The 24740-nt window shown below is 39.8% G+C and overlaps 1 protein-coding gene across 1 annotated transcript in view; it reads right to left on the bottom strand.

Annotated features, from left to right (window-relative positions):
* The window catches only part of KIT (KIT proto-oncogene, receptor tyrosine kinase), an 88334-nt gene that overhangs the window by 42846 nt on the left and 20748 nt on the right, over positions 1-24740 (bottom strand). The window contains exons 2-4 of the mRNA XM_063310103.1: positions 15060-15308; positions 7733-8011; positions 4990-5126 (exon numbers count right to left, since the gene is read on the bottom strand). Coding sequence (XP_063166173.1) covers positions 4990-5126; positions 7733-8011; positions 15060-15308 — 665 coding nt within the window. The remainder of the gene's footprint in view (positions 1-4989; positions 5127-7732; positions 8012-15059; positions 15309-24740) is intronic.

Genomic DNA, 24740 nt, shown 5'->3' with positions numbered 1-24740 from the left:
TTAGTGGAGAATGGCCTGTAGGACTCAAGGGACATATTATCCAAGACATATTTTCCTGAGGCTGTATAATTTCTCCAGCATTGCAACACTGCACCAGTCTTTTTCTATTGACATGAGCTGCTGATTATATATTTTAATCATTGCCATTACAGTTGTCAATTAAGACTGAAATGGTTGTACTCAGCGAGGTTAGTTGGACTCCTTGGGAGAATTTTTTCTATACAGATAAGTTTAACTATCTACAGATTTTTAAACTACAGGTGATTCAAGTCTAATTCAAATCCAGTCTAACTTAGGAACAAGAATGGCTATTATTATTAATATTTATTCAAAAATAGGCCCTTCATAGGTACCATATTGGAACTGGACTCCTTACATATATATCTTAGCCAAAAGGCCAAGCAGCCTTATTCCCTTCTGAGCCAACTCAAACTTGCCTCATGGTTGATTTGAGTTTGGCTTGGGTAACCAAATCTTTTCATTAAGAACTACAGACATACACATAAACACACACACGTTTCAGCTGCCCTACCACAAGGACAATCCAGAGCCATCAAGGCCAAGTCTGTCTTACCTATCCCCACCCAGATTCCTACCTGTATGTATTTTTTTTTAATCTGTTCAATCATGTCTTATTTTCAGAGACTACCTGGGCAAGTCCCTGCAGTTTTCTTTGTCAAGGTTTTTCAGAAGTGGTTTGCCATTGCCTTCTTCCTGGGGCTGAGAGAAAGTGACTGGCCCAAGGTCACCCAGCAGGCTTCATGCCAAAGGTGGGACTAGAACTTACGGTCTCCCAGTTTCTAGCCTGGTGCCTTAACCACTACACCAAACTGGCTCTCACCTGTATGAATACCCATCCTGAAATTCCTTTTCAGGATAAACAACATTATGCCAAGTGCTTAAAAGATGTAAGCAACAGCAAGCCAATGAAATTAAAGCTACGAGGTAGCATAGCTAAAGCTACTTTACAACAACATTCATTGGACTTCTCCAAACTTTGTTCACTTTGCAAATCATTCTTGCTTCCATTATGCTCCATGCACCACTTCATACGCTGCCTTTTGTTTTTTAAACTTCTCATATTTTTTTGAGGATCTTATCAGCTCCAGCCGGCCACAACTTTCTCAATCTTCCTTTTGACGCGTTTGCTCTTCCTTCACAAATTTGCTTTGGAATTAAATCCTCAATTATTCTCCATATATTTTCAACATACTTCTTTCATACTGGTCACTCAGTTCTGTATCCAATTTTCATCCATTAAATGAATCCAAAAATATTTCATCCAAAAATGAATATTTATTCATTTTTGACCTTATTTATTCTTGTTTTACTGCACACAGTGTTTGTTTCTCCTGACATACCCAACTCTCACTTCCATATACAGCAAATGGACAGAATGCCCTCTAATGAATGTCAAGATTCATTCCTTGAAACTGACCACATACTTGCCAGGATGCGCATATCTTAAAATTTCTGTACCCTTTCCCCCATTTCAGTAAACATTCTATCATTCTGTATTTATTTTCCCATTTTTGGTGTTTGTTTTACCAAGGTACACAAATTCATCTCCTTGTTCTACTTTTCCACCATTTATCTTTTGGGTTTACAACATGACATTAATCTACAAACATCCACCCCAAGACAGCTGGAATGTTGCCGCAAACAATCCTTATCCATAAACTCCTTATCCATAAATACATAACACAGTGTGTGGGATATGACATACCCTCATTTTCATTTTCTTGTACTCTTTCAATCATAATTCTACGAAACACTGTCCCAGGCACACTTAAGGAAGTTATCCTGCTATAGTTTTTGAATTCACTCTTGCTATCTTTCCCTTAATATAGGGAAACAAAAACAACATTCTTCCAGTCATCACCCAGAGCCGTTACCTGCACATATGCATTAAACAAGTCGTAGCCACTCTATGAGTAAACTACACCCAATTTTAATACTTCTCCAGTTATACCATCTCCACCTGCACCCTTACTATTTTTCAACGTTCTCTGTGTTTAGGACATTTTAATCATTTTTTTCTTGAATGCCAACATTTATAGCATTTATAGCATTCAATTGGGCCGCCCCCGGCAACTGATGGACCCAGTGAGGTTTCAGAGGGAGCTGGGGGTTATACCCGAGGATCTGCTGCACGGTCCAGTGGAGGCCCTGGCTGCTGCCTGGAATAGGGAGGTGGCCGGGGCCTTGGACAGGATCGTGCCTGTGCGGTCTCTCTTGCCTCATCCAACCTGACACTCCCCGTGGTTCACGGAGGAGCTGAGGGTTTTGAAGAGGCATAAGAGACGTCTAGAGCGCCACTGGAGGAAGACAAGGACCGAATCCGACCGAACACAAGCTAGAGCCACTATTAAGGCCTACCTTGTGGTGGTAAGAGTGGAGAAATGGCAGTATTTCTCTGCTCTTATTGCATCCGCAGATTGCCATCCGACGGCCCTGTTTAAGATCACACATACCCTTTTGGGGAAGGTGGGCCCAGTGACCCACCTACAGGGCCATGCAGAAGAGTTTCCTGAGCATCTGCAGGATAAAATCACTGAGATCCGTTCTAAGTTGGACTCCATGCGTGAAGCAGAGTCTGAGGAGATGCCGAGGGAACGTTTTAGCCTTGTTATCTGGGAGCAGTTTGATCCTGTTGGACCCGAGGAAGTGGACAGGATTCTCCAGATTGTGAATGGAACCACCTGTCAGTTAGATCCATGCCCCTCCTGGCTGGTGAAGGCAGCTCGGGAGGTGACATGTGGTTGGGTCCAAGCAATGGTAAATACATCCTTGAGTGAGGGAGTGGTGCACCTTGAGGAGGCACTGGTGCACCCCCTCCTCAAGAAGCCATCGCTGGACCCAACTGTGCTGGACAATTTTCATCCAGTCTCCCACCTCCCCTTTTTGGGGAAGGTGGTTGAGAAGGTGGTGGCATTGCAACTCCAGAGGATTCTGAATGAAACGGATTATCTGGACCCCTTTCAGTCAGGTTTCAGGCCAGGATATGGGACAGAAACTGCATTGGTCACACTTATGGATGATCTCTGGCGGGAGCAGGATGGAGGCAGTGCATCCATCCTTGCTCTCCTTCACCTCTAAGCGGCTTTTGATACCATCGACCATGGTATCCTTTTGGAACGGCTCAGGGAGTTGGGGGTGGGCGGCGCAGTTCTGCGCTGGTTCACCTCCTTCCTCCAGGGCCAATCCCAATCAGTGGTGATAGGAGAGGAGAGATCCGATGCTCGACCCCTCTACTGTGGTGTGCCGCAGGGTTCAGTTCTCTCTCCTCTCTTATTTAACATCTACATGAAACCACTGGGTGAGATCATCCGTCACCACGGGATGAGGTGTCATCAGTATGCCGATGATACCCAATTATACATCTCCATCCCAGGTGAGGTAAGTGATGCAGTGACTGCCCTCTCCAGGTGCCTGGAGGCTGTGGGGGCCTGGATGGGGAACAACAGGCTTCAGCTGAACGCTGGTAAGACGGAGTGGCTGTGGATTGATGGTGCCTCGCCTTCCGGGAAATTGTCATCTTTAGTTCTGGATGGGGTCGCACTGCCCCAGACAGACTCAGTGCGTAATCTGGGGGTTCTCCTGGACTCAAGACTCCTGCTCGAAGAGCAGGTAGCAGTCGTGGCCAGGAGGTCCTTTGCAGTAGTCTATATGGGAGATGACTTCGGGTTGTGCGCCAGTTACGCCCGTTCCTGAAACGGGAAGCCCTCCGAACAGTCACTCACGCCCTGGTCATCTCCCATATAGACTACTGCAATGAGCCCTACATGGGGCTACCCTTGAAGAGTATCCAGAAGCTTCAGCGGGTCCAGAATGCAGCTGCGCAGGCCATTTTTGGTGCCTAGGTTGGCACATATAACACCTTTGCTGCATGAGCTGCACTAGGTGCCAGTTTGCTTCCGGGTCCAATTTAAGGTGTTGGTTATCACCTTTAAAGCCCTACATGGCATGGGGCCAGGTTACCTGAGGGACCGTCTCATTCCCATTACATCGGCCTGCCCCACCCGATCATCCAGAGAGGGCATGTTACGGACCCCGTCTGTAAGAGAATTTCATCTGGCGGGGTCCAGGAAACGGGCCCCCTCTGGAACATCTTGCCCCTGGAGGTGAGGCAGGCCCCTTCACTCCTGACCTTCCGGAAGGCCCTGAAGACTTGGTTCTGCCATCTCGCCTGGGGCGGGAAAGTGGGTAACCATTCTTGGGGGTGGCTCGCACCCTAGAGGCCCTCCCACCAGCTTGGAATTTTACACCCTCTTGGATTTTACATGTATTTATTGCATTTTATAATAATTGTAATGGGTCTGGTTTTATGAGATTTTAACATTTCTGATTGGAGTTTGATTTTATTGTAAACCGCCCAGAGTCCCTCTTTTGGGGGAGATGGGCGGTAATTAAATTTGAATGATAAATAAATAAATATTTCAATTCTACTCTTTGACATATCACTAACATTACATAAACATTTCTAACATATTTCTTCCAGCACTTCATTTGTTTCATTCAAAATCATTTTATCACTTATATATTTATGCCAGAGACTCCTGTTTCCAAAACTATTAATTTCAATCAAAACTTCTCTGCATTTTCTCTGCCTCTTTTAATCCTGACCATTCCCTACATTCTTTGCAACTATCTTTGTGCTCTGTATACACATTATATTTTCTCATCATTTACTGCAGCAATTGTTTTCTAATATGCATCTTTTTCTCATCCACATCCTCTTTTGTTTCTTCATTGTGCCAAAAATTCTTTTTCAATTTCTTACTTCCCACTACTGTATTACTTTTTCTTTCTGCAGCTGTTCTTTCACTTCCATTCAAGATTTGTCACTGCTATTACTCTAGCAAATAATGCTTAGCATGAATATTACTTTATCACAGCTAATGTATACATCTCAGATGTGTTCCTGTGTTATTTTTCAATGTTCTTTCAAGTACATTGGTAAAGACTTACAGGGTATACTGAACTCACCGCATTGCCTTGAAAAATCCAATAAGCTTGCAGAGTGCTATCTATATCCCTGATTGTACATGTAACTTCAAATTCTTCACCTTCTTTGAGAAGCTGGTTCGTTTTGGATAAGGTGATGGATGGCAGGGATTTGTGAACTGAAAAACAATTCAGATGCACATTATTTTCATTATATGCAAAGCCTTCAGAAAAGGGGTTGAAATCACTTCCGGTGGGGACATGGTGGACTGAACAGCTATGCCCGCGGGCTCAGTGGGCAGAACTGACAATGCAGCAGTTTTTTCGGGCTCAGACAGGTTTTTCCTGAAGCCCAGGAGTGTTTTTCTAGAAAAAGGAAAACACTTGGAATCACCCCATCCATCCTGAGGATGGCTGCTTGCAGCCAGAAGATCACAAACAATGTTCGCATTTGACTGGTAAGAGCATCCGGGAGGCTGGGACATCACCATTTTCCAAGCCACGCTATAGCCTTAAAGGGACACTAGGACAGGCCACCCCATTTCAAAATCACCCAATTTATATTTCTTTTAAGTACGTGTACCCTAAGCGAGGCTTTTTACAGCAAGCAGAAATGGGTTCTCTTGGTGCTTATCGTTAGTTTTGGGGTCAATTTTTTTAAAAATTCTTTTTTTGGACTTTGTTTTCCATCCAAATATTAAGGAGGATTGAGAGTAAATAATTGTCTCCCTGTTATTATTTTTGTACTAAATTTGAAGATATTAGCATTTTCCTACACATTGAATCAGCTGTTTCGAACTTTCAGTTTTCTGCTTCCACTTTCCCTGGAGAACTGTCTGCTATCTCACTTTCACTTATGTAAACACATTTCGGAATTCTTTCACCTCTTTGACTTTTGCTGGTTAAGCTCTTAGGGGGCACCATAGTCTACTGCTTGAGACATGGAGGATTCTAAACAGACTTTCTCTGACTTCCAACAAGATTTTAAACAGATTCTTTCTGATTCCTACCAAGTTTTTATGCAAGGCATCCTCATGGACAACATGAGGTCTAAAATGTGTCATCTGGTTGGAGAGGTCATGGATGAAAGTGAGGAATTTAACAGAGACAGAAATGTCTAAGAGTGAGATCAGGACTTCGGTTGAAATGCTGGATGAAGATTGGATAGTCAAACTGAAGAAATTAAAGGGAGAGGTCTAGTTGCAAGCCACAAGTGAAGTTGATCTTCTGATGGAACACCATGGAAAAGAAGGGGTTATTATGTATGGGAGGTCTCCTGAAGAGAAGTTGGGAGTTTCTGAGGGGGGCAGTTGGGCCGTTTGATGCTTTAAAGAAAAAAGCGTTGTACGCATTGTGGGGATATGTAAATACACTGGTTAATTTTGGAGTGGGATAAGGGTTTAAGAATATTTATCTGGATTGCTTTTAGGGTTTGGCTGATTTCATTTACCTTTAACCATTTGGATTAAGATGATTAAGGTATAATAAAAAATAATAAATGTCTGGTTTTGGGTTTAATATCATTAAGATTATTAAAATTGTTTATTATTAAGTACAATGGCAGACAATTTATATGTTTTTTAGTTTGATCTTTATTATAGTAGACAGGAATGAATAGAGTAGTAGTAGGAAGGAAATAATTAAATAAATGTTATCTTTGGGGGGAAGTTAATTAGGAGGTGTGTGTTTATATACACACACACACACACACACACATATATATTAAGGGGAGGGAGCAACTGTATTTAGTGGTTTTTATAATGTGCCAATGGAATGATTTATAGAAATAATGTGATTTTGGTTTAATACAGAGTAAGGGATTGATTATGGAATACTGTTGTATATCCTTGCTGTTAAAAGTCGGAAGTCACCTCTTTTTGTAATTTTGAAAAAATTTTCTCTTGTGTTTCCTTTGTAGTTTTTTTTTCTGTAGCTTTTATCTTTGCTTGAAACTTAATAAAATTCTTATTTAAAAAAAGAGAAATGGGGTTGGAATCAACAGTTCCTAATCTTCCAATAAAGTATCAGATTGGCTAACAGTGTTTTAAATATCAGAACATATCACAGTCGTACTTTCATTCAAGTAGAAGTATAAAAACATTTATTGGCACTACGTAACATACACAGATAACCCTATCCTGTATTTAATCTTGCAAAGATTGAAGGCCAGTTAAAAAACTTCTTCTACTGCCATTTTATATGGCTATTATTCACAACCTTGACATCCATTGATGGAATCTGAGAATATCCATTAGCATGAAATAATTTCCTAATTCTCTTACCTTTATATAAACTACAGATAGTCCTTGGTTAATGACCATAATTGGGACTAGAATTTCGGTTGCTAAGCAAAGTAGTCATTAAGTGAATCTGACCCAATTTTACCTTTTTTGCAGCGGTCATTAAGCAAATCACTGCAGTCATTAAGCAAACCACGTGGTTCCCCAATGATTTTGCTTGTCAGAAGCTGGCCGGGAAGGTAGAAAATGATGATCGCATGACCATGGGATGCTGCGATGGTCATCATTGCGAACCAGTTGCCAAGCACCCAAATTGTGATCAGGTGACCATGGGGAGGCTGTGACAGTCATAAGTGTGAGCACTGGTTGTAAGTCATTTTTTTTCCAGCACCGTCGTAGGTCTTAATTATCACTAAATTAATGGTCATTAAGTGAGGACTACCTGTAGATATAGTTTGCCATGCTGTACAAGAAAAGAGATTGTACCTATGTAGTTATTAATATGACTATAATAGATATTTAAGTTCAGAAAAATATATTTTTACCTGCTCTCACAATAAGTGTTATATCTTTTGACTTTTTTTCAACTCCATCTTGTTGTGCCACACACCAGTAACAACCTAGAAATGATCTCTGTACATTTTTTATGGTGATTCCTTTCTGAGGATCAGGGACTAATGTCATATTTGCAGGCAGAGGTTTGAAATGACATCTTTTCAAAGTGAAATTTGTAACATCTGGATCTGTCACTGGGCACACAATAAGAGCATCACTGTCTTCCCTTCCAAATATTGTGGTCTTATGAAAGAACAGAACCTTTGGATCTGTAATAAAAAAAAAATAGACATTAAATCAGAGTAATTCCTGCAAAAATGTAATGAGCCATGTCTAGATTCATATGACATCTTGAAAAATAAAATCTAACATGGATCCACGTGTTTTTTTGTACATTTTCATGTTCTTCCATCATGCGGTGATAGTTGCATTAGAAGCAACATTTTTATATGCACATATTTAACATTTCATCCATATGGAGAATCAGTGAAATGACGTGAGAATTTTCTGGAAATTCTTCATTGACTTTGTGGTCTTGCAGAAAAGATCTCCCCTAGAGAAACAGTTCCAAGGAAGAGATAACTAAGCTAGCTAGCTAGCTAGCTTGCTTATGTATGTATGTATGTATGTATTTATTAATTAATCAATCAACCAATCAATCAAATTTAGCCACTGCCCATCTACCCCAAAAGAGGGACTCTGGGCGGTTTACAATAAAATCAAGCATGAAATACAGACATTATCTTTGGCAAATGAGGAGCAATTAGGAAAGTAAATGTTTTAACAAAGATAGCTTCTAAAATTTAGAAGAATATAGCTAACAATGCTACATCCAACTACCCACTCCTTTCATCCAGCAAGTCTTGCCGCTTTCTCTTAGCCATGCAGTGTGGACATTCTTGGAGTTGAGTCCCAAGGATGTGGGAAACCGTCATAGAGTGACTCCTCAAAAACACAGGGAAAAAAACCACTAAATGCAATAAGCAACCTAGGTGGAAAGCAGTCTAAAAAATGCCTAGATGTATTATGGTTCAAACCAATTTGGGAAATGATCTCTTTTGCTATACAGCAAGTCCCTGGTTTAAGCACATCTTGGTTTACGTAAGACTCCTAGTTAAGAATGGACTGCCACAAAACTATTAAACTAAAAATTTGAATTAAGTACAATGTTTCAAGTTAAAAACACAATACTACTTTGTGTATTATTATGTGTAAGATGTTTTGGTGTATTTGGAAATGTTTCTTAAGTGTTTTCTATGCATAAGAAAGGTAAAATGTATACTATATACTAAGACAGACATTTGGCTAATAGATGCTAAATAACTGTTCCGACTTACATACAAATTCAACTTAAGGACAGACTTAGGAATTGAACTTGTTCTTAAACCGGGGACCAGCTGTATAATTTATTTCAGCCAATTACTGAAAGCTTCCAAGGGCAGACTTTGCTTCTAGAATGCATCAAAATTTTCCTGGACAAGTGAAGGGAGAGAGGGAGGAGGGACTTGGATTGGTGGTAATATTGGTGAGAAATGGAGGACAGCTGAATGAACAAATGAGAGGGTACCAACATGAGAAGGAGCACAGAATGGAGGATTCTAGTTGGGGTGATCATGGAGGGAATAGCTATAGAACAAGGAAAAATAGCTTAAGGTGAACTAAATCATTGCTTACTGATAATTGCTATCTTATCTACTGTACCACTTGCAGTTTGAACGCTCTGGAGCTACCTTTCCTGTACAGCATCTTCATTTATATTGAGATCACAAAGCACCATACCAACCATTCTTTAGTTCTGAAGAAGTAACAGCCTGCCAGGTGCTGCTTTAAGGTTAGATCTGATTATCTTTTAGCACTCTGAAAGCCAGAGTTCTATAAATTGTGCAAATGTGAATCCCACTTGTTTCGGCAGTGCTAATGGGACATGCATTTGTTAAGTCTAACTATTACAACAGTGCTGAAGTGCCTTTTTTACGTAAAAAATATATAGGCAATTCAAACCTTTGCACACATACACATACACAATCCTCAACCAGTTGTTAATCCTAGTTAAAATCCTTCCTTTTCTAATTGAAAAATTGGGGGGGGGGGAAAAGTGTCAGAGCATGCCTTTTCTTATTCTGTCACCAATATATAACAAGCATAGTGTAAACATGCAGTGTTTGGGGAAAAATCTACAAGATATTTAAGGGCATTCTCCCCTACAATTCCCATAACTGTGTGCTCATTCATATTTGTGTCGTAGTTGAGCACACCTGGAAGCATTAAGTTGGAGAAGATAAAGAGGTTGATACGATATTTAGGAAGAAGGCTCTGAACATCTTCTCCAACCCAATGCCTCCCAGTGTACTCAATTACAACCAATGAGCAGGCTGGCTGAGAATTATGGGAATTGTAGGTGAGGATACTCCAATTCCACCTCTGTGATAATTTCCTGGTTCTCTGATCTCAGTAACAGGCTGTAGTTGCTGATTCATGTTTTGCTCAGAACCAGAAGATTCCATGGTTCTGTCTGATCCTAAAATTTTCCTTCTCTTAATATTACAGAGGGCTTATGTATGTATGCCATGCATATTTGCCAGCATGTAGGGGAGAATGATACAAACAGCACTATAATGTGGTGATGCGAACCCCGCCCCTTTTCTTCCCCAATGTCACAGCCTGCCCCAAAGGGTGGTGCTTTAGGATGATGCTGCCATACTGCTTTCTTCATTCTAACAAAGCAGAAAGACCTAGTAGAATACCACTGTGCATTGTCTTACAAGTCAGCCAGCTAATCCCTAGTCTTAAGTCTGAAAGTGTAATGACAGAAAGATCTCATGCAAATCTCTTGGCCACAATCAATTTTAAGTCCTATTCAGACATTAGACAAAGGATTAAAAGTCACCATGGGACTAGTGAAGATGAACCATCCCACTAACTTGAACTGGCCATCTTTGATTTTCAAAAGCATCCTCACTTTCAGCAATGATGTCCGCCAGAAGCAGGACGTACACAAGAGCCCCCCGTCGTGATAGTGCCATTCCATGTGCGTCCAGGTCCTGACGCAGAAAGCTGAAAGCAAAGATGGCTTTGAAGGTGAACCTCATCTGTGTCACTTTCAGTGGATCAGGCTTATCCCTGCTGCCCACATCCTTATGTTAACTCTAATGCCTGAGCAGTGTTATCTTTGGGGTCTGACAAGGGCTCTCAGTTCTCCGACCAGAAATCTGTCTGCTTTAGCAAAATGGGAGAAATTGAATGACTGCTTGTCCAAGGTCTGAGAAGAATTCCCACTAAGTGAAAAGAATCTATTAATGACTATGATTTCAGCTTTTGAATTTCAACAGAAATAAACGTTTTAAGCAGAGGGTGTCTTAGGTTGTTGCTCATGCTATGCCAACTCAAGATCAGAAGCAATACTAGAACTGTATCTTTCCTCTCCTAGAAATCAATGGGCCGTCTTGAACTACTACTGGGACAGCATCACAGATTAAATGGTTTGGTTCTGATACACACGCCCAAGCACAAGCAATTAATCATTTTGCTTCCACTTTTTAAATCATCCCAATTTGTCTGCATGCTCTAAAGGTGGTGGCAGGAAATAGGCTAAACATTCCCAACAAGGTTCAATTCCCTTCTGTCGGTTTAGACTTTGGTTAGAAATGTAGCCTACACAATAAAATTCACATTTCTGTACATTGCTATGAATAGATTTTTCCATTTCACAGATGTTTAATCCCTCCTTAATTGAGCAGAGCATTAATAGAATTTCTTAATTGGCAACAAAGTTGTATTCTATCTGACAAACCACTCTCTTCCCAACCCACAGCCTCAGGTTTTCAACAAAGTGCTGAGATCTCTTGTAATTGCCTTTATTATTTATTTGTTGGTTTGTTGGTTTGCCTGGGGTGGCGAGGTGGGACATGTATGTGTGCTTACTGATACTTTATACTTTTTAATCTAATTTGCACATGATTTGTGGAAAAGCAGTATAGAAATATTGTTAAATAGTAAAAAAATGGAATCTAGAACTTCTGTTAATAAGATTCTCACACTCATACATTTGTTTGACTGTTAACAGCCTTCTAGACTCAGCACCACAGACAATGGTTTTTCCTATGTTTTAATTATTCAATCAGCTGAATGCTATACCCAAGTATCGCCAAAGGGCAGTTTCCAATAGTGGTAAAAAAATGTCAGTATCAGAAAATATGGATATTCAAGCAAAATACCATCAGGTTCTCATACCCAGGAACTGCTAAATGATGTATTAACTTATGAGAAAAAAAAAAATCAGATTGAAGTCTACTAATAAATGTTCCAGATTATTTCATATCACTAAAACAATTTTTTTTCAGTGCAATCTGTTCATTCATTCAAAAGCCGATTACTGGCTGTTGAAGAACTGTAAAAGTGCACACATGTGCGGACCAATCGTTAAACTATGCCAGCAGAAGATTATGGATGTTTTGGCAAAACACAGAATTTACTTTTGTTGATGCTTCCAAAAATCCCTTTAGTACTATAAAAGCCCACAGAACAGCTGCCCACTGCCTCAGAGGACTCATCAGAAACCCATATTCCAGATCTTCTCATTTTTTATTTCATTCTAGTCTCAAAAGCCTTTGGCCTCACTGGGGCATCTTTCCAAGCCTGTATAGGGAGACAGATACAGTCTGAATGTCAACAAGAAGAACGAGTCTCAACAGGATCTTTTTGGAGCCACACTGCTCAAGGCAATTTTAGAATAAAATATTATGGACTTAGTTCCTTCTGGATGCCAGTATGATAACAAATGGGAGCTATGTAGTAGCAAGGGGAAGACATGCTACTCAGATGCATTTCTACAGTGGGCATCTAGTGGCACTGTTCCATGGGTGCCCCTACCTTAAGGGACACCCTCTTCCCTGGTGATCCAGAAGGCCCCCATCTGGAAGGCCATCAACACCTGGCTTTTTACCCAGGTGCTGAGGTAGAGTGAGGAAGTTCGGGGTTGGTTGTTGGGGCATCCCAAGGGATGACTGAGGCAGCAGGTTTCAGTTGTGTTTTTTGGTTTGTGATTTATAGGTTGGGTCTTTATTATTGTTGTGAGCCATCCAGAGTTAGGTTTTAAGATGGGTTTTGTTGTTGTTGTTTATTCGTTTAGTCGCTTCCGACTCTTCGTGACTTCATGGACCAGCCCACGCCAGAGCTTCCTGTCGGTCGTCAACACCCCCAGCTCTCCCACGGACAAGTCCGTCACCTCACCACCAGCACCGTCGGCCGCTAGCCGTCCTTTCGGCTTTGAGCTAGCTGCGTCATCACGTCTGGGGCTAGTTGAACTCATCCTCTGTTCCTCCCCAGTAGCATTTTGACCATCTTCCGACCTGGGGGTCTCATCTTCCGATGGTATACCGACATCTCTCTGGTTGTACTGATCCATTTAGTTTTCACGGCAAGAATACTGGGGTGGGTTGCCATTACCTTCCCCAGGGATCGCATTTAGTCTGACTTCTCTGTCATGACCTTCCCGTCTTGGGTGGCCCTTCACGGTTTAGCTCATGGCATCATTGAGGTGCTCAAGTAAACAAACAAACAGATCCCAGGACTCAGTCCTGAAATTTAACTTGGGTCAAATAACACCTTTCGACATCGTTGACAGAGAAAGGATGGGTGATCAATGTCAATAACTTCCCTTGCAGGGATGTGTCCTAAATAGGAGTTCCTTATTTCAGAATAAATGGGTTACTGGCTCATGTTCTTCCTACCTAATATATCAGTCCATTTTGTTGCTATTTGAGATAACACCACCTACCAGATTTGGCAGGGTAAATATGCTCCAGGTCCCTTCCTGAAACAGTGTAATCTTATGGGACCCAGGAGGTATGCCTTCTGTGTCAATACACCTGCCCTACAGAGCCCTCTGAGAATTTGGATGGCCCTGACTTTGTTGGCATTTTGGAAGGCCTTAAAAACCTAGCTCTTCTCTCAGGCTTTAGAATCAGGATATCAGTGGAATACAGTTTGTTTGTGCATTTTGATTGAGGAATCCAGCATTTTACCTGGCATCTTTTATTGTTCTTTGTATTGTTTGTATATGTCTGATTTTGTTTTTATACCTTTGTTAGCTGCCTACAGTTCTTTGATTAAGATGGGTGGCTGTATAAATTTGCAGAATCAATAAATAAATTGCAGAATCATCAGAATCTCTTCTGTGTCTTATTTGTAAGTGTTTGTGGGTGGAGGGGTTAGTGATGATACAAATGGTTTGTGCCCATGTCATTTTGTAATGTACAAAATGACACAAGTGCATAATTCACATGACTTGATGATGGTGATGGTGTCACGTTGCTCATATTGCTGTTTTGAAATCATCATAGCTTGCAATAGACACCGCTAGTCTCATTTAAGGTGTGGGCTTGTCTGATGGGCTGTAATCTTTCTCTAAGAATCTTTGAAAAATTAAAAACAAGGCTGACTTGTGAGGTAGTGAAAGTCTTATCTGAGATGGCAGATTTTGATTTAAAAACTGACTCACACTTGCTACTGTTTACATCTCTGGGCCATCTCCAGTGTCAAACGGCAGTTTCAGAAAGAGAAGATATTTTTATTAGGGCCATGGTGTAGAGCAAAAAGAATTAAACCGCTCTTCTCATGATCCTGAATGGAGTGAGGAAGACTCTTGGTTAGAAGAATATTTAAAATAAATATTCATTGTCACTCTACAATTTTCCATGTTATCTGCCTTCAATATCCAGAAAGAGATACTGTTGATTATGTTACAGATATTCACATACAAAAATACTTTCCTCCACACAGCACCTTGAAACTGATACCATCTTAAATCAACATTTTGCCAATGTATGCAACTGTGCAAGAAGGCATTTATCTTGCTTTTGGAGGATGGAGCTTCCACTAGAAGTAATGGCTATCTTTCCCAACCTGGTGCTGCCCAAATGGATTGGACTGCTATGACCATACTAGCTAGAACAACTGTGCAATCGAAGCTCTGCCTGCTTTTTATTTTCATGTAATATGCATAAGAAAGAGGTGGAATTTTGATCACACTGTCATGGCCATGTCTTGGCTTTTTTGACCATGCCCTGAGGACACCCCTGATGCACAGCTAAGCATTTATTCAGATATTCTGCTTACTTTATGAGGAAGAGCTACAGATAGTAGCTCAAAAGTATTTTATTTGACATGCTGCTTTCTTAGGATGTGGAAAAACACACTGTAGGTATTAATGGGATCAGTATAAATGTGAACCTGAACCTAGCCTTCATATCTGGTACATTTTAGAGGATGCCTTCTTGGGATTAAGAAAGGGAAAGAAAATGAATGAAAATAAATTACCTTTAACAAAAACATAAATGGAGCTGTTCAAGTTTTTTTTGTTCTTGCATATATAGGTTCCTGTGTCAGTAGGTCCTGCTTTAACAACACGCAATTCCTTATTTTTGAACGTCTTTAGCTTCACTGATGGGTCAGCACTGTAAAAGTCCCAGCTCACCGGGCTATTATCAGTACATGTCAGCTTAAGTTCTTGCCCGCTATTCACAACCAAACGAGATTCTGGTGGAAAAATGGATGGCTGTGTACCACCTGCCAAAAACAAAATGATATGATTAGTGATTTGTTAATCTCCACTGATTTTTAAAGAAGGTTTCAGACTTAGGCACATTTAATTTGTTAGATCTCTTTAAAGATGAGTAAGGAATAACAGTTTTAACAAGTATGGGCCAAGTGTATTTTCTTGGCTGTCCCAATATTTTTATCCTACTCACTATTTCTTTCAACCCAAACTGATCAAAATCTATCCAGCACAAAAAAGCACTATGCCTTTATGTGATGCCTTGACATATCATTATCATTCTTATATAGATCTCTAAACTCCTTTCAGCATTTCAGTAGAATTCCAAATAATTTAATCACTTTTATTGTCAGTTCCATTCACTCTGTTAGCGGCTCCTTGTTTAACATCTTCACCAATTCCAAAACAGTTTTTCCTCTGTCTCTTTTAATATTCACTATCCCTTTTTCTCTTTGACTATATTTCTCTTTACACTGTGTATAATATCTTTCTTTCCACCTTTTTTTGCAGCAATCATTTTCTTATATGCATTTTTTCTTATCCACAGACCCTTTCACTTCATCATTCCATCTAGCATCCTATTTTATAATTCAAGCATTTCCATAGCCTTTTTCCCTTCACCCACTTTCCATTTCCACGCATTCATTGAGAGAACAATCTCTCATCTAATGTTTTTGTACAGGGTTCATACCTTCCCATATGGAGTGGTCCTGCTTTCACTCTCATTTCTGTTCCTTCTTTCCTATCTTTTATGTTCCTCTTTCCACTAACACTATCAGGAAATGGTGTGCCTCATATTGGGAAGTTCTAAGTACTCTTGTCTCCTTATATTAATCCTCTCACATCTTTCATCATAAACAATTAACTGAATCATGGCTTTTAGATTTGTTATTATACTGTCATGCATACTTACGCTTAAACCACAAATTTGAAAGAAAAATACTTTTTTTTTCTAAGCAGACAATCACCAAACAGTCACCATTCTCATTCATTCCTGGGTCTCTGAATAGCTCAGTTACTTTTTCTGTACCGTCTCCTCTCATTCCCATCCATAAATTCATTCATTCATGTATGCATGCATGTGTGACCCCTAGCAGAGTAACTTTACCTCCCAGATCACATTCATTCAGAAAGTTGCAGTTATTCCCAAGACTCAACATCAGTTCTTCCGTTATCTCCATTCACTGGAGTAGAATATGCAATTATCACCAATCTATGAATTCCTATTTCCATAGATTCCCACAAGAACCAAAATGACACCAATTCATACCTACTGACATACCTTTAGCAATTTCATTCACAGTTAAGACTACATTTTCACTTCCCTGCAAATATTCATCAACTCCATTCCACAATACCAGACCACTTTAATTTAGCTCTAAAAGCCATACAAACTGCATTTTCAAAGCAGTTAGCAACTTTTGAGCTAAAGTGCAAACTGCTTGTGCATCTGCAAACATGATCTAACCTGCTTATGTATTATCTGTTTGTGGTACTTCCTACAAAGACCAACCACCTATCAGCATATTATGCAAATCCCGTTTGTTTATTCCAACCGTCTGTGACAAAATATTTTTCGACGTGTAGATATACAGTATTCCTACTTGATCGGCAATGAAGACAATGGAGAAGTATCACTCAATAATTGCTTACCAGTTACTGCCATCCAATGAGCACAGACATTTCTCAATTAATCATGGCTTAACTACTAGCTAGTGTAAGAATCACTGCCCCTCTTCAGTTTCACACTGCAAAACAGATCTGTTTCACGTAAGCAAATCCAACAGTAAAAGACTGTAGGCCTCTTGTCTCCCTGCCATGATGGCCTGCCATAGTGGCATGCATGACAGTTATCTGCTCTTTACTCAGCAAGATGAAGGAAAATGGGAGGGGGCAGGCCAGGCATTCTTTCCAATGACTGCAAAGGCTGCCTTGCATGGAACACTGTGGCAATTCATTTCTGCTTCTGCAACAATACTCAAAACCTCGCAACCACAGGAAGAGGAAGCTAGGACCAAGCCTCACTGGAAGTGCCTAACAGAATGCCAACAGGGGGATCAAATAGCTTTATAAATGGATCTCAGTTCTTGTCCAGTAATTTGTTTGTCCAACACAGAGAGAACAGATCAATTAATTCTTTCTTTCCAAAGCTGATTTTTCTCCCTATTAGAGACAAAGTCTACAAATGGAGTTTGCAGAGACAATAGCCCAGTCTCAGATGTATTACCTTACCACCTTAGCCACTCTTAAATACACATACTGTAGGTATTAAGAGGATGTCAGATAAGAATTTTGGATGGTGGGAAATCCAATGAAAGTAAATTACAGTAAGATGCAGAGGGAAGATCAGATTCTCAAAAGAATCTAATCAACCTAGTCAATAAAGGGCTTTTCAAATCAACAACCAAGTATGGCAAACTGTAATATAGTATATTGAATTTGGAAGGTTGGAGTTTAAATTCCAGCAGAAATATGAAATGCAAGAGGGCCCATAATACATTTGGTCCAAATGGAAAAGCCCCCAGTGTCACTGCGGCTTCCAGAGAAAGATAAATGACTCAGACACGCAACACTAATAACAGATCACAAGTAGCACCACCTCAAAATGCAAAGCAGGATGAGATCTGGTTAGTACTCAGAGGGGAATCAGCCAAGAAATGCATTCTGCTATTATGTGATGCATGCACAGTAAGAAAAGAGACAGAAGCATTGCTATCCAGGGCTACCGACTAGACCAGGAAGTCAAAACAACAACAACAACATCAACACCCTGAAGGAAAGCAACGACAGGCCATATCATTATTTTAACTGTTACCATCAACATTATTGTGCTTATAAAAAAATAACGACACTCTTGAATCTGGCTTGAAATTTTGGTTTTCTCAGCAACAATATGGAAGTGATTTGCCATAGTATTCTTCCAGGAGTTTTTTTTTTTTCCAACTTTCCAATCTAACCTACAATTCTTGTATTACCTGGAGGTCTGCATCCAAGTGCTAGCCAGGCCCAACTTTGCTCAGCGGCCCAGGTACTTCCAGTTACTGAGATAAATGCATCACAGAAATACAATTAAAAGGAATTACTGCAATGTTTCATACTTTCAAGTTGGTGTCATTCAAGAATGTATTCCTCTTGTTATTTCTCTATTAATATTAAACTTCTTCTAAAGAGCAGAATAGTTTGCCTCAAATGGATGCTTATTTTATCTATCTATCAATCAATCAATCAATCAATCAATCAATCTTCTATTACTGCCCATCTCCCCCCAGAGGGGATGCACATACTGAAAAGGTGCCACTGGCTTCTAGACAAGCAGTACAAACCATTCTATTCCACTGGATTTTTCATACCCCTTGTACTGTCACTATTTTAGTGCCCTTCTTGGATGTTATTGCATGGATTCTGTTTTGCTTTGCTTTGCTTTGCTTTGCATTGCATTGCTTGTGGAGAAGTTATAATATTGTGCTTTGCCCTTGGTGCATGTAAAGGCTGCAATAAAATAAATGTATGGATGAAATACACTGTTTTCTCCTGTTTCTACATATTCTTATATCTAATGTTTTAACAACCCATATGGAGCCAGCGTCTTCTTTTACTCTCTAATTTTCAAATAATACATTCAAAGATTACTATTCTGCTGGCAACAAATCTCCTCTTTCAAGTGAAAGTGCATCGCTAACAAGGTGCTCAACATAAACACACGTCTCCTAGTGATCATGAATCCCAAGTCACAAGACTGGGCTCTGTGTCTGCTATTAATCATATATCCATTGATATTGCTTGAGAAAGAAAGCCAAAAGAAACTATTCTAAACAACACAAGCTACCTATGAAAATTGCCCAGTCAAAACAGATTTCTGCAATCTGTGATTTAGCTTGAAACCTACATGCTATGTATACAATGTGCTACATCAACCAACTACCAAAAATTAGGAAGATTAGTTCCTTGCTTACGTTGCTCTGAATTAGCAGGATCAGCCCTCAGCAGAAAGGTGTTACCAGTGTTGAGTAGATGCCCATATTCACCTGACATTTGTTGCTGTGTGTCTCAGTGAATACATGGCACCATACAGCTGGCTGTTGGACATCAAAATACAGACTTCCTTCTTTTCCCCTTAAAGTCTCTAGATCAGCATTTCCCAACTTTCTGCTAAGGGGTGTTCAGCACCGGGATGGGTAAGTCTGCCTTAGTCAGGGATACACAATTTCCATTGATTTAAAGGCTATATCATGCTTGACATAGCATGTTGAGAGTTACATTCCAGTTCACTGGATTCAATTTAAAGATGATTTGATAGTCTCTGAATCAAATTGATTTTCTGAATTGTTAATCTGAATCAAATCAATTGTGCCTAAAAGATCCAATCATCAGATGGCCTTGTGTGCATTGGCAAAAAGGGGGGGGGGTTCTTTCTGAATCTACTTCCTGAATTTAATCAATGCGATCATCCGGTACAAAATCTAAATTGAACTGATTTGCAAATCCAAATCAACATTTTGAATCAGAGCTGATCCAATCTGTGTATCCCTAATGACTATGCACAGTTTTAAAGCCTAGGAGGTTTTTTGGGTGGAGGGGGGGGAACTGAACCAGCTTGTTCAATTGTGGTGGAACGGAAGACATACCAGAGAAACATTCATTTACTCACTAATGCTAGTAGCAGGAGTGGGCTTACAACTAAGCCAATGATATCTAAATCTAGGACTATATTTTCTCACTCACCGCAGATTCCAAGTTCTGTCCTTGCAGACAGCAAGAAAAAAGGGAGAATCATCACAACTTGCAGATGTGCAGTAAGGCTGGAAATGAGCTATGAACAGTCTTGGCTGTTTCCAAAAATAATATCCAAATTTAGGTTCAATGTCAAAATGAGCTAAATGGAGCCCAGCATTTGTTCTTGTACATACAAGGACTTGGGCATGACCAACAATGCTCATTAAGCTATCAACTCTCTAGCTCTTTTTAAAAGAAAAAGGAAAAAACCTCAAGGCCCATAATACCTGCAGAAAGGTTGCTGGCAGAGCATAACTGAACCAGCAGATGAGTCCCAGGGTTAGATATCTACAAAACTACAATATACACAAAATCACTGTTACATTAGTTACAATTTTGATTGAAGTATTATATCTTTAAACCGAAAAATGTATGTTGTAACTACATCACAGAAATGTAATGACAAATAAAGGAGTTGCAAGCCCTGATAGGACTAACGTAGTAAGTTGTAAATACATGCAGTCTTGCACCATGTAACTTAGTCATCTATTGGTCAAATAACACAGTGCTTTCCACCAAACCAGCATTTTCAGCTGTTCCCGAATGCCACAAGTTGGCACAGTTCTCTCCTCTCCTCTGCAGTAGCACTGCACCTGTGCTGCATTTTGCACATGACTAACCAAAGACAATGTTATCAGAGAGTGATTATCACCAGGGTTTCTCCCTTGAGCCAAGGAGGGGCTTTCTAAGATCTGGGCTTTGATAGTCCTTAATACATTCTCAGTACTGGTGAACAGGGACAACAAAGACCACAATGCCTCTTCACTGTTTATAGGGACATACTCCCTAGGAAGTCTTCCCTGAGAACAAAGCGCTCTGTTGCTAGTTAATAAATCAGGTAATTATCCTTTACAATTACTGTTCCCAACTATCCTAACATTTGCAGATCAACAGTGCTTTCTTTAGCAACTCTTAGGCAGGAAGAAGATAAAGAGACACTATTAACAAAAGCTCTGCTGTTTACCAAACAGGGATGTTTACGCCATTTGTGAAGGTAATGTGATCATAATCACACACACCCTCTTTTAACACGGCCTTTATCTTTAAAACTCTGAAGCACAAATGACCATATTCCAAATTACAAAACAAACAAACAAACAAACAGAGAGAGAAATAGAAAGTCACTGTCCTAACAACCAGGAAACACATTGAGACAATGAACTGGTCTCTAATATTTATTGCTAGTACTTAACAGGAATCCTAACAAACTGAAGAAGCATGGGAAAAACCCCGACATATAACCCCCCAGGGTTAAGGCGGTCCCGATCTGTGTCTCTTTGAATGGCTGAACAATTCCTCAGTGCTACGCATGCGCTTGACAGTCTGGATGGGAGCCCCCTGCTCGCCATCCTTACTCATGACAGTCACCATACTTGAGAATATCGATTTTGCAAACTAAGCTAAATAAAAATGATGGCAACTTAACTTGAAATCATCTTGAGATCTACTTTTTCCAAATTGGTACCCTCCTGATGTGTTGGACTAAAGCTCTCATCATCCTATCTGGATTAGACTTTTAGACCAAGATGTTTGATTGGTGGTGGGTTGTTGCCTTTGGTATGGTTGCTTAGATGGTGCCATAAGAGACCTTTCGTGTGTCATCAACACATAGAGACAGAAATAGGAGGCAGGCAGGAAGAAGCATCATGAAGAAGGGTAAGAGGTTAGGTGGCCAAAAATGCTATGGAACAAGAGGAGGTATGGCAAAATGATAGCAGCCTGAGCAATCAGTCCCTTGGAGTGGCTTGGATGAGAACAGCTGCCCAGAGTCATGTATATGAGATGGACAGCCTATAAGTAAGTAAGTAAGTAATAAGACTTTTCTACGTCACAGCTTAGGGATGACCTAAGGTTTCCAGAATGCTACATCTGCAACAGCTTCTTAGATTCCAGTTAGAATATTTCAGCTGAACAGAGAGTCTCCCCAGCTGTGGATAAGGAACAGTTCTACACTGATCACTGTCTTAGATTTAATTCAGTTACATCAATCCTCACCTCTTGTACATTTTGAAAGCATGTAAACCACCCTTTTTGGGGGAGATGGGCGGTGACGGAAATTTGAAATATAATAAATAAATAAATTTGTACAATTGAGAGGTTAAAAAAGAACTGCAGATACAGCAAAGTGGTTAGTAATATACCACTGATGGGTGTCTAGGTGTCCTTTGCACCCTAAAACTGGGTCAGCAGCCCATAAATTGCATATATACAATTTCACCACTCTTGCATAAAACAGCATGAGTTCTGACTACTAGAAATGACATCCAGGCATTGTGTGAGATAATATAAAGGTTCTCGACCTGATACATCATTAAAAAAATAAAAGGATGCACTTTCTGGTCTCACCAAGTCCACACATTCTACATTACACAGCAGTTTACTGCATATAAATCATAACATCTGGCTGAAAATTCTTCTGTTTATCCTAATGAGTGGATCTGTGGCTGGCATGAAACCAATATTTTATTTTATTTTATTAGAAGACAAAATTTTATCAACGTGCATTTGTCATGTGTCACAGGGACAACTTAATAAATGCCATGTATTTAACCCTGTGCCACTCTGTTCTCCTGTACTTTTAATGGAGTAGAGGACATGCTATGTCTGCCACTTGCATTTAATCGTTTAATTTTCATACTGATGGTTTAATATGATGACTTCTTTGAAATCTATCTTGAGAACATCAGGCCAAAAAGTGAGAAATAGGTAAAGAATCATAGATAAATAGAATGGAAAATCAAATGGAAAACTGCTTCATATTTTGCTTAAGCCCAAGAATTATATTAAGGGCACACTGCTGCCATATTAATTTTCTGGTCAATGCTAGTTAACTTGGTAACTAAATGTTACAGCTTATCCTCACCTCCTGGCAGAATTGCACATAATCAAGGTTCCTGCAGACCATCTTCTGAGATCTTGGGAAAAGTTAAAGAAGATCATTTCACCACGCCCGCTTGTCCATCTGTGTTCTTTTCCAAATGATCCTCCATATTCACTGGCCACTGAGTAGAATCAGTTCCCATCACGCTAGTGTGGAAACTTCAAAGTTCCTTCAGGGAAGCTGATTCATTTCTCACCCACACATTCTTACCTGCTGGCACTCACTACCTGACCCTGCTATTAAAAGAACAATATAGCAAAGAGATAGTGAATGTCTGAACCACTCAAGCAACATTTTGTTCAAGCAAGATTCCGCCTGCATAGAACAGCGTCCCATTTAAAACAAAGTTCATGTTGCTTTCTAAAATACACTAGGGTTTTTTCTTTTCTTTTAAGGAACTATAAATTAGGTAACTGCTCTGTTACCTTTTCATCCATTATATACTTAAATATAGAAAACATCAAATAATTAAATTAGATCAAATAAAACAGACCAGAATGCACCCAAATGCAAAGTTCAGTATGCAAATATGTTGGGTTTTTGCTTTTTCCATTTCTTATAACCTTTACTGGACATTTTGCTTAACAGTTCATTATTCCCCACTGTAACTTCTCTTATGAAACATTTTTAAAAGTCTATTTCCTTTTTATTTATTTCAATGGATGCACCAGGTGGATACGAAGTAAAAGTCACTAGATTTCTATAAGAAAGGCAAGCAAGAAAGCTGGAATCGACACAGCGTTTCCCACCAATGCCACCATTTGAATCCCAACCACTTAAAAAACATGGAACCAAAATGAACTGCAGCTTTCTTAGTAATATGAATGCTAATTATTTCAAGGGCTGGCAGCAATTTAATCAAGATATTGAAATTTCATTAAAGATATTCTGATAGTCTCCTAGATAAAGCCTGTATAAGAAGGAAAAATAGCAATAACTACATAATTATTCTACTGTTGCTATTTTGCTATCTCTCGAATTTTTTTTTCCACAGCAGTATCTCATTTCGAGAGAAATGTGACAATGAATAATACATGCAGATTAAAATAATCTACACAGCTAAATTGAGGACAAAAGAATGCTAATATTGTATCCCAAGTAAAATCGACAATGGGTGGTCTCAAAGAAAGCAACTCTATCACTGAGGCTTTCACAGCAGTAAAAAATTCAGAAGTGGGAAGTCATTAGGGCTGAGCAGTGCTTCAGATTCAATTCCTGACAGGGACTCCAGAGTGCATGGGGCCACAAACATAATACCTGTTGGTAGCATCTTAAAGCTGAGCATATTCAATCCTGAAAAAAAGATGCAGCTGCTTTAAACAGCTGTAAACAGGTGCTATGTTTGTGCTGCCACACTTTTTAAAGTGCTGCACTAGAAACTCTTCCAAGGCAGTTCATGGACCCATAGTCTTTCTAGAGCAGTGATCTTCAAACCTGAGGAATGCTTCTTACTGTGAAAAATCAGTGTGGAACCCACTAATACATACACCTCATGTAATACCTTGTCACAGACTTCATTTTAAACAAAACAAAGGAACGAATATCTTACCATTTCACTGTAATCGTAAGAGTAAGTGGAACCCCTGGATGATTTTCATGGAACCTGGGGTTCCAGGGAACAGAGTTTGAATGCCGTGGTTCTTGAGTATAAGAGTATCATACTGCCCAGGAATGTTTTAATCTGTAGCTCAGTGGCTTGGCAAAAGGAATAAGCTAGCACAGACTTGAAAAGTCCTGGATTCAGCAGCACAGGCTGAAGGCAACCATACCAGCAACTCAATCTCCAAAC

The sequence above is a fragment of the Candoia aspera genome, chromosome 8, assembly GCF_035149785.1.
Source record: "Candoia aspera isolate rCanAsp1 chromosome 8, rCanAsp1.hap2, whole genome shotgun sequence".
Lineage (NCBI taxonomy): Eukaryota > Metazoa > Chordata > Lepidosauria > Squamata > Boidae > Candoia > Candoia aspera.
Note: the sequence above shows the minus strand (reverse complement) of the source record. Positions and strands in the feature narration are given on the sequence as shown.